This window comes from Vicia villosa, linkage group LG2 (genome assembly GCF_029867415.1).
Source record: "Vicia villosa cultivar HV-30 ecotype Madison, WI linkage group LG2, Vvil1.0, whole genome shotgun sequence".
Taxonomy (NCBI): domain Eukaryota; kingdom Viridiplantae; phylum Streptophyta; class Magnoliopsida; order Fabales; family Fabaceae; genus Vicia; species Vicia villosa.
In genome coordinates, this window is record NC_081181.1 from 175,735,054 (window position 1) to 175,746,651 (window position 11,598).

Below are 11,598 nucleotides of genomic sequence, written 5' to 3' on the forward strand. Positions count from 1 at the left end.
TTACCAGTTCAAACTTTTCTTTACTTACATCTCTAAGTATTTAGACATAATTATAACATGAATATTACATAGTCAAGCACAATACACATTTTATACATGCAAATAAATAAGAAACTATAGAATCTCAAACACTCTCCAAACCAAAGCTCAAACTTTATTCAAACACACTGCAAACATCACATAATAAACCCTATGTGATCTTTCTGAGCTTGATCATAATCATCATGTTCGTTAAAAGAGATGGTGGTGCTTCTTTCCATGAGCTTCTTCATCTTCTTTCTTAGTTTCTTTTTTCTCATGGTGTTCATGGTAGGTAAAACCACCCGATCCCACGGCAGCGGCCGCCGCGATCTCCTCCTCTATCTTGTGCCTGTGAGCATGTTCAGGGTCTTTCTTTGACTCATGCTTCTCATGCTAAATCAAATTCAAACGTGATAGTCACCATGTTATTATAAACTATACAATAAATTTTATCAATATTAATACTTTTTCATTAACTATTCAATTTTTTTTATTTATTACCAATATTTTAAAAAATAAAATAAAATATTATTACCAAGGCATAGGCACCAGCAGCTGCAGTTCCAAGCTCACCAAGGTGCTCAAGATGTTTGTGGTGCTTCTCCTCTTTTTTATAGTCAACCTCTTCAACATAGCCAGATTTATCTTCATGGTGGAAAAGGTGGTGGTGCTTCTCCTCAGCCATAATGATTGAACCAAGGAATGAATAAAAGAAATGAGTTTATGGTGGAATGGGAAAGTTGTGAAGGACTTGTTAACTATTTATAATTTGTAATTGGATGATTATGTTAACTTTGTGTTAATTGTTAATTGTTGTTTACACATAAAAAAGGACAATTTCGTAACTAACAAAATAACATACCACTTTTTCAACTTTTCAATAACCAAGCACTAATTGTTGGTCTCTCATTGGTCCAACTTTTTAACTTTTCAATAACCAACTTTTTCTCCCCCAACACACTTCTTCTCTCTCTTACTTAAAAATTTCAAATTTTTTTCACATTTCATTTTCCCACACTTTCTTACTTTCATTTTAATTATTTTTCATTTAATCACAAAAATTATTAATAATATATTTTTTAATTTTAATAAAATTAAATATTTATTTATCTCACGGGTCACTATCAATACAATATTTAATTTATTTTAATCGATCATTACACACTTTTTCTATCTTAATTAAAATTTCAAATTTCCCTCAAATTTTCTTCTCACACTTTCTTACTTTCATTTTAATTTTTTTCTCAATTTATTTATCATCTCTAAAAAATAATTTATTTTTTAATTTTAAATCAATCATTGTTTTTATTAGAGAGATAATATCCTTATTTTTAATTTTTTTTTCTTTCTTCATTTCACGATTCTTTTTTTTATAATTATTTAATACAATTAAATTCATATGATTATTGTTCATTTTAGATTTGTATTTAAATATATTTTATATCGTATCAAATAAATTTTTTATTTCACGGGTCATTATCAACAAAGTATCTATTATATTTTAATCAACAATTACTATAAATTGAGAGATAATTTTTATTTTTAAATGTTAAAATTTCTTTTTTTTATCTTCATCTTACAGATTCTTTTTTTATATAATAATTTAATATAATTAAATTTATATGATATTTTTAATTTATAATTAAATCATTTACTTTAAATTAATACGTATCTAATTAAATTTCATACAATATTAAATAAATTTACCCGTGCGGAAGCATGAGTATCTTACTAGTTTTTTAATTAAAAATTAAATATCCTATTCTCTCGATTTTTTTTTTGAATGAAGGATAATATATTAAAAAAGTCAATATCTACTCAAAAGTATCTAAATCTATAATTAAAAAGACAAAGCTAATCTATTTTTTACATAATCACTCATAATGTCAATAGGTAAAGAATTAAAAAAAGACTGAAGGTCGTAGTTGTGTGGCCTAAGTTAGAAAAAAAACTCATAACTATTTCCTTCTATGTAAGTCTGAGAGATAACAAAAAACATGTTTAAAATAATCTTGTTCAAAAGAACCACATGCTTCTCAATTGCCAAGGAACCAATTCATAATTTAAAGAAGCGAAAGCATTCACTACACTTAGAGAATCAGAATCAACCCATAGATGATTCCAACCATTATCTTTCGCAATTTTGCTGCTAAGGACATCACAAAGTTCAATTAAAAGAGGATTTCTCTACGAGAGCGACTCAACAATAACGCCAAAACAAAAAGACCAGAATTCAATATGAAAATTCTTCCACAACCGGCTGAGCCAAGGGAAGAGGAGAAAGCTCCATCAACATTACATTTAATCCAATTAGGCGGGGGAGGATTCAACAAAAGTTATTTGATAACCGGAACTCTATTAGGCCAAATGAAAACATTAAAGAAATTGGTAACTGCAAAGTCGAACTAATTGTGCTTGTAAGAATAATTAGACTTGGAGTAGGAAATTTTCACCCTGGCCAAAATGAGGTTGCAAATAAAAGAGAAGGAAGAAAATTGATCATTGAACCTGGTTGAGTTTCTATAACTGCAAATAGTATTGACCAAGAAAATGCAAGCTGCCGTAATAACAAAAGAGTCTTGATCGGAGAGTTGACCATTTTTCTCAACTCCTAAATTACTGGAGGGGTTATTTCAACATTAATGTTAATCAGATTACACATCCAATGCCAAAGCCTAGAAGCAAAATCACAAGTGAAGAATAAATGGCTTGTTGTTTCTTGAGAGACCTTACAACTAGAAGCCATTGAAAGAAATGATCATGCACTACTATAGAAAAAAAATATCACAGCAGTTGGAAAAGGGATACCACAACGTTTGACCAACCGTTGTGAGGTAAGGGGTGGTTGTATGTATGATACTTTCTACCACAATTTTGCGACAGTGATTATAAGTCATGTAGCACGTTATCTACAACAACTGTTGTATTAAACAACTGTTGTTGTATATTTTTTAATAAAATAAAAAAATGCAGTAGTAAAACAAGAAGAAGAAGAAGAAGAAGAACAACAACAACAACAAGAACAATAACAACAACAACAATAACAACAACACGCTATCCATAGTTTTGTTTTTCATATATATATATATATATATATATATATATATATATATATATATATATATATATATATAGCATGCTACATACAACCACAGTTGTATTAAACAATCATTGTTGTATGTCTTTTAATAGAACTGTAGGTGATGTGATTTGAACATATGACCAGTCGCCACATTTCACCACGGTTAGAAATTCCAACTATGGTGAAAAGTGGCTTAAAATGAAAATAAAAAGAAATCGCCTAATTGAATAGATTCTACTACGGTGGATTCTTTGCATGAGGTGAAATGGTGTTACGAAAGGTACTTGCGATAGTGGTGGTGTGGGTGTCCATGGTATTGGACGAGGCATTAGCTTGAGACAATTCTTTTGATCATCATCTTAAAGGAATAAATATTTTTGTTACAAACAAATGGAAGATCTATTTGGTCAAAGGTCAGAAGAAAGAAAAGTAATGGAAAGGGAAAATATAGAACATATCGGGATTATGGTATTTATAAGTTTGATTTTGGAACTTCCATTTTTATTTTCCTAATTATAACTATGTGTTATATGTTGTTGTTTGTTGTCTTAATGTTATATGTTATGTGTTGTTTTTGTTTTTATGATGCATGTATTGATCACAGACTTAAAAACACACAACTTTTTTGTTTTGGTTTGGACTAATCAATATAAATTCACCAGTAGAATAACTCTTTGAAGTAATATTTCACTTTCTTTGCACTAAGGCGATTTTTGTGAATTTTTTTTTATTAAAAAGTGGGATAAGGAAATGAAAAGAGTTTATATGCAAGAAAACTTGTGTGAAATGAAATTAGAAGTCTCCTTTTATATATAAAAAATTTTAGCTCAAAAAGGAAATAGTCCATAAGCCTTTTTCAAAGTTTCCTTTTCAATTTTAATTGATTAAACATATTTTGATCGATTAGTCCAAACCGAAAAGGAAAGTTATACTTTCGAGATCATTTAATCGAGTAACAACCTTATTAATTGATTAAGAAGCATTACACTTTGATTTAATCTATTAGCAGGAACTATTAATCAATTAATCGGTGTATTTTACCTTTCTAATTAGTTAAACACACTTCTAATCAATCAAGTGTTTGGCTAAATTAGTTTTAAGAAGTTTTATCAAGTGAAAAGAGGTTTGAAAACACTTTTTGTTTGTGTGTGAATTGTCTTAGTACCTCAAGACTTACTCTTGTTCCTTTTACACTTAAGCTGATCAGAATTAGGAAAAACCCTAAGCACAGGACCAAACTAGCTTTCTCACTTTCACACCTTCTAGCCTTTAGTTTTCAAAATCATATAATTTCAAGTTTTTGAGTTTCTATACTTGATTCAATAGAGTCTAGCACTCACTTGATATCTTTGACTGATAAGACTTGAAATATCTTTCTTTGATTGGATGCCATCATCACCAACCACTACAACGAAATTGGTGTTAGGCAGCGCTACAAAAACAACCCTTTTTTCCAAAAGCGCTGCTAAAAGTTTTAAAAAAAATAAAAAATAAAATCTGGAAAAAAAGCGCTGCTAAAGGATGACTTTGGAAAGCGCTTTTTAAAAGCGCTGCTAAAGGCTGTTACAGACAACAGATACGAAAGCGCTTTCATGAAATCGTTGCCTTAGGGCTTTAATTCTAAAACTTAGTAAAACCATAAAATTCTAAAACTTTCCAAAACACGCTTTCAAAAAAATGTTGAAACTCCTTTGCGATTCTCTCTGTCCTAGCCTTCATCTTCCACAATTTTCTTCTCCGATCACGTTTTCAGCCACGAACTTCCGACCGCCACCGCCGTTACACAAACTTAGTTGAACAAGAAGCTCTTAAACACTCTCTCTGACGCTGAAACACTCTCTCCGATGAAGAAACCTCTTGCACACATCCACAACTGCATAGCTAAGTCCGTTACGAGAATCACTGATCACCATTGTAAGTATCTAAAACCATCTCTTTCTAGCCATCATTATGCTTATATATGAATAATGAAACTACAACACTGATATGCCTGTTGTTGTTGATTTTGTGTTTGTTTATATTGGGTTGCGATTTTGGTGTTGGTGATTGTGTTTTGATGTGATGGGAGTGTTTGATTTTGGTTTAGTTCTTGGGTATGAGAATGAAGTTGTGTGATTTTAGTGATTGCATTTTGCTGCAACCATCTAATCTAGGTATGAGAAAAAACTTTCAATCCTTATCTTTTTTCGTTCAATTTCCACTTCAACTATTAAATTATTGTAATTCAATTTCAATTTCAGATAATCACTACCACTACTTTCAATTTTCTTGATCAGCGCTTAGCCTCTCATTTTCTCCCTCGTCGCTCTTCACTCAGGTAATCATCGATATCTTGATTTTTTTCATGCGATTTTTCTTCGTTGTTGATGCTGGATTAGGGTTTTAAGTGTTCAAATTTTTGTAGATTGTATCGAATTGTACATAATTGCTACTGTAGAATGATGAAAGAATGACAAAAGAGGAGAAATTGTTATTCTGAAAATGAATCCGTTTAAAATTAAACAGGGCTGATGATAATATTGTTCAATAGTGTAGGAATCCTAAGACGTACTATAGGTATTATGGTCGACTGGTTTACATCTATCATTGTGCTTGTGCAAAAGATTGCTGAGTTTTTTTAGGCTTTGATTGAAGAGTATTGTGTCTCTCTCTAGTTCAGATGATGTCTGAGAAGGCTGTTGATTAGCGGCATGACGTCGGGTTTCTCTATTTGGTGTGATGTTCCTGTTTTTTGACAGGTTTGTTCTCGTGTCAGTCTAATTTAGTGCATCCTTCTGATGATGTTTGGTCTGTTAGTTTGTGTCCTTCTGATTTTCTTGTTCAGGTGTAATTGTGAAGTTGTGCTGCGATTGGAAGCATGTGCAATTAGGGTCATGACTGAACTTTTTTTATTGTAGTCAAATTTGGAACAAAATACACAATCCAACCTTGGATAAATCCAACAATCTTCCTCTTCATTGCAATCATCACTGTCCTCTGTCATATTTGAGTTCTCTTTTGTATCCATTATCATTACCAACTGGCATATAAACTAATCCAAATAATGGAAGAACTTCCATGAGAAATTTTTTCAATGATGTCACTATTTGAGTACATGATGTTATCTATGTTAATTTCTGGGCCTAAACAACCGGGGAATGACATAGACGTATACCTGACACCTTGATCGAAGATTTAAAGATTTTGTGGGAGAATGGTGTGGAGGTTTATGATGGATATAGGAAAGAAAGTTTCAATTTGAGGGCGATGTTATTTGGCACAATTAATGATTTTCCAGCATACGGGAATCTATCTGGGTACATCATTAATGGTCAAAAAGCGTGTCCTGTTTGTGAAGATGGAACCGATACGACGCGATTAGACCTTTGTCAGAAGAATGTGTTTCTCGGTCATCGTAGATTCTTACATTCTAAACATCATTAATGTGGGTGGAGAAAAGCATTCAATGGAGACATCGAACAACGTAGAGCTCCACCTGCATTGTCAGGTGACCAAAACTTTGCAAAGGTGAAATATGTGTGTACTCAGTTTGGCAAGCCTTTTGCATATAACGTTGTCAAAGGTAGGTGAAAGAAGAGGTCGATTTTTTTTGAATTGCCATATTGGAAGTCTTTGTATGTGAGACATTTTCTCGATGTTATGCATATTGAAAAAAAATGTATTCAAAAGTTTTATTGGTAAGTTACTTAATATAAAAGGAAAGTCTAAGGATGGCCTTAAAGCAAGGGAGGACATGTTAAAGATGGGAATAAGAACTGAATTAGGACCAGTAAAGAAAGGAAGACGAACATATCTACCACCTGCTGCTTTTACTCTATCTAGAAAGGAGAAAAAAATATTGTGCAAGTTTCTAAGTGAAGTTAAAGTTCCAGAAGGATACTCTTCAGATATTAGAAGACTTGTGTCTATGAAAGACCTCAAGTTGAAGATTTTAAAGACACATGATTGTCATGTTATAATGGAGCATTTTCTACCAATAGGTATACGTTCTATTTTGCCTGAAAAAGTAAGAAGTGCCATAACTAAATTGTGTTTTTTCTTTAGGTCAATTTGTAGTAAGGTGATCGATCTCGGGGTCTTATCAACACTGTAGAAAGAAATAGTTATTACCTTGTGTTAGCTTGAGATGTATTTTCCTCCCTCTTTTTTTGACATAATAGTACATCTAGTTGTTCATCTTATGAAAGATACACAGTTGTGTGGACCAGCTTATATGAAATGGGTGTACCCTGTTGAACGTTATATGAAAATATTAAAAGGGTACGTGAAAAACCAGAGTCGCCCAGAGGGTTGTATTGTTGAACGATACATTGTTGAAGAAGCGGTTGAGTTTTATACTGAATATTTGTTCAATGTTCAATCCGTTGGGCTCCCCAAAACTCGTATTTTTGAAAAAAAGGAAGGTTAAAAATTAATTGGAAATAAAATTGTGACAGTATCAAGGGATGAACGGGAGCAAGTGCATTTGTATATTCTGCACAATGACAGTGAGGTTGAGCCATATGTTGAAATGCACAAGGTTGTACTCCGAGGGTTAAATCAGAACAGAAATGAAAATTGGATATTACGAGAGCACAATCAAAGTTTTATACAATGGTTTTTAGGATCATATTTATTCAAAGCGCTCTTCAGATCCCGCTTCAATAACAAAAAGGTTGACATGTTTGGCATATGGTCCAAGTTTGCATGTGTTTTCTCATAGCGCATACGCAATAAATGGATACACATTTTATACCAAAGAACAAGATGATAAAAGTAATATGCAAAATAGTGGTGTCACCGTGCTAGCTGAAGCAATGCACATATCAAGTATGAAGGAAATTAAACCCCAAATATGCAAATTTGTCATATTTTGGGGTTATTGAGCACATTTGGGTGTTTGATTACGAGAAGTTTCAGATTCCTATCTTTGGTTGCAAGTGGGTAAATAGTAGTGGCATACGAATGGATTAGTTAGGATTTTTGCAAGTGATCTTAATAGGGTGTGGTACGAAGATGAGCCTTTATTCTAGCATCTCAAGCTAAACAAGTGTTATATGTCACTGACCCGACGAGTACGAAATGATCTATAGTGCTTTTATCTAACAAAGTGGTTGATGATACCAGTGTAGATCAAGGTGAAATTGATGTTGAGAATCAGTCAAGTATTAGACGAAATGATCAAGATGAGAATATTATAGCAGATGAATCATATATCAGAAACGATCATAATGAGGGAATTTGGATCAATTCTGACGTTCGCATTGCTAAGAAACAAGTAATTCATATTTCAACCAAGAAAAGAAAGAGATGTTAGTGAAAGAGGTAATATAGTAAAATGTTATATATTATGTCATTTTCAATTGTCTAGTACTTGGGTGGATTCTTGTATTGGAGTTTAGTTAAAATTGCTTATTTTAGTTCCTGTTAGTTTGTTTATGGCTTTTCAAATGTCTTCCTTTTGCCTCACTTTTGTTGCCATTTGGATAATCTCTCTCTGAAGGGTTTGATTGAGTTGTTATGGTATTATGCTTATTTAATCAAATATTTTAGTGTATTATATAAGTTCCTCCTGATATGATTTGACTTTTGTTTTTATTATAAAGTAACTTAATTTGTATATAAAACGTGACAAACATTCATGGTTTTTTTTTATTACAGGTTAGATGACTAGTAACAAGGATCACCCACATGATGATGCTATTGATGATGGAGATCATGAGACCGTTGTTGTTCACAAAGAGGAAATTAAACGAGGAATAACACTTATGAAGATAGTCGTTCGTGATAGAGACCGAGGCAAAAAATTAGATGCGTATTGGAGCCAAGGTGGACAACTTATTGAGCCTAACGGTTCAACGATGACAAGTTTTATTGGTGCACTTGCAAGGAATGAAATTCCAATTACTTGTGATGATTGGAGAGATAAAGATTTGAAACACGCTAAAAACAACCTTTGGAGTGAGATACAGGTACCATATGTGATGTTAATTATTTGTTTTTAATGACGATTATGTCTTTAAATTACTTGTACTAACGCACTCTGTGTGTGTTTTTCGTAGAGGTCTTTCAACAACATGGATGATAATAGACGAAAATTTTGTCTCCAATTGGCCGGAAAACTACTAAGTGGGTTTAGGACTTTTATGACTAACAAATATCTTATGGATGCGAATAAAAATTTTGTTGATGCAAAGTATCCACTTAAATATGCAAGTTTGGTTTCACCTAAAGAATGGGAAACGTTTAAAGCCAAACGAATAGACCTAAAATTTTAGAGTAGAAGTGAAACAAATTGGCAAAGAGTATCAGGTCCCGCGTATCCATAAAAAAAGGGCGTATGGGATATGGATGCTTAGAACAGTCTATAGTAAGTTTCTATAAATTGCAATGATATACTTGTTCATCATGAGTTATATTTGATCATATTATTTGGCTTAATGTGTAGTTAACAAAGGAAAATAGTTCTGAAACATCTCTTCCGGCACATGTTTTATGGAAGGAATCCCGTGTGGGTAAGGATGGAGTTGTCAAAGAAGATGTTCAAAAAGATTTTCAGAAATGTGTAAGTATAGAATTATTTCTATAATTAAATCAAAAGTTTAGTAACATATAATTAGGACAAATTTTCAATATTCATATGAATTTCAGGAGACTTTATCTCAGTCTATATCTTCAGATGAAGACAATGATTGCAGGAGCATACTTAGTCGAGCATTAGATGTTCCTGAGTATTCTGGTCGGGTGAGGGGTAAGGGATTTGGAATCACTCCAACATCCTTGAAGATGAAAAAAAAAAGACTCCTAGCAATAGAGAACTGCAGGAAACTTTGGAAGCACTACAAGCTGAAGTTCGTGAATTGAAAAGGAAAAAAGAATTAAGAGAGCAAGCTTCAGGTTTTAAAGCTACTAGTGACAAAGGTAGTGTCGGTTGTAATTTTCAACCGAATCTTCCAGAGGTAATTATATATATTATTATGAGGTTTTGTTTAATAAGATTTTGATAATGATCAATATAGGTAAGTATAATTTAAGAGATGAAGAATTTGGTAATGATCGATATAGGTTTTGTTTGAAGTCTTTTATGGGTGCATGTGTATCTCCAGATTTTTACTATGTCCATAATCTATACACAATGGGTGCATGTGAAATATATACACAATAACAATTTGAAATTTATTATTGGTTTTATGGCACTTCACCTTGTTAACTCTACTTATCGTCACCGACATATCGGATGGTTGCCAAGGGAAAAGTGCATAACACTTTGGAAGAATTCCTTCACACTAAACCGCTCCCTACTAGATGTTTGAAAGTAGCGGTTGACAATGCGATTGAGTTGGATGCGTTATCACCGCATCCTGACGATGTTTCGGACGCCACATTGGTGGAAGATGCAATAGGTTCGTTTGTTGCATGGCCGTCAAGCCTCATTAGTGTACATGATGAGGTATGCTTAAAACTATATATATGAACCTTTGAGTATTCAAAGTTTTTACGCGCATTTTTACATTTGTTTTTACATGGTTATGTTAATTAGACTCCAACAAAATCCAAAGCAAAAGACAAGGGGATTCTGCGGCAAATCGAGTCAGTTGCATCAATAAAAGAGGTACATCACAATTATATGATATTTGAGATAGGATCCTCTCCATTTTTCCTCTCCATTACTATAGTTTTGGAGAAATATGTATTGCATAAAAAATAAATGCATCTATTAAGTGTCATATTATTATATTTATATTTCTAAAACTTTAGTAATGTACCAAATGGAGAAGGGAGAAAATGGAGAAGATATTGACTCATGATATTTATGCATGGAAAATGTTAATTCGTGATCTTATACTTCCCCTAACTAATTATATGATCTTTAGTTTCATGCTAAACAGATTGAAGATGTCAATAGGGGTAAGAAGCCAGAAATTAGCACACAAAAAAAGGTTGTTGCTAAGAAGACCACGGCTAAGAAAAACCTACCTCCAATAAGTTTATGTCGTGCCTTGGGACATTTTTAGAAATGTCTGAAATTCCGAAAAGAAACACTCGTCTTCTACCTATGGAGGAAGGTATTTTTAGTTTTCAACATGCCGAAACAATTGGTATGGAGGATTTTGATCAAGTTTTTCAACATACGCAATTAGGCCTCGGTGTTATTGATACATACATTAGGTATATCCAATCTACTTTGTTTAATTAATTGAACAATTCATTTACTCATTCCAAATGTTAATGAGGTCTTTTATTTAAGGTTTTTGTATGAAAAATTGATACGCCCGAGTGGATTGGAGCAAAGATTCGCTTTCTTATCTCCCTTAAATACCAAATTAGGGTTAATCATACAAAAACTAGATGAAGTCATGGCGTATGTACTCGAGCGCTTTATGGCCGGCATAAATTCAGAAAAGTTGTTCTTTTTACCGCTTAATACCGGCAACGGGTTAGATTTTCATTCTAAATTCATCTATTATAATTTTTCATATTTTGACATTGTGTAGAAAGTTTTCATCTTACATTTG

The 11,598-nt window shown here is 32.6% G+C and overlaps 1 protein-coding gene across 1 annotated transcript; it reads right to left on the reverse strand.

Moving 5' to 3' along the window:
* On the reverse strand, positions 1–769 carry LOC131647498 (abscisic stress-ripening protein 2-like). The gene is made up of 2 exons (XM_058917392.1): positions 557–769; positions 1–414 (listed from the first exon to the last, which is right to left on the reverse strand). The coding sequence occupies exons 1-2, from the start codon at positions 704–706 to the stop codon at positions 232–234; spliced, it is 333 nt and encodes a 110-aa protein (XP_058773375.1). The 5' UTR covers positions 707–769; the 3' UTR covers positions 1–231.
* Between the last annotated feature and the right edge of the window lie 10,829 nt (positions 770–11,598).

Excerpts from the sequence above, each read along its gene's own strand:
- LOC131647498 (XM_058917392.1), bottom strand. The coding sequence starts at position 706 with ATGGCTGAGGAGAAGCACCACCACCTTTTCCACCATGAAGATAAATCT. Across the intron at positions 415-556 it reads CTGCTGGTGCCTATGCCTTG|CATGAGAAGCATGAGTCAAA; the intron begins GTAATAATATTT and ends AATTTGATTTAG.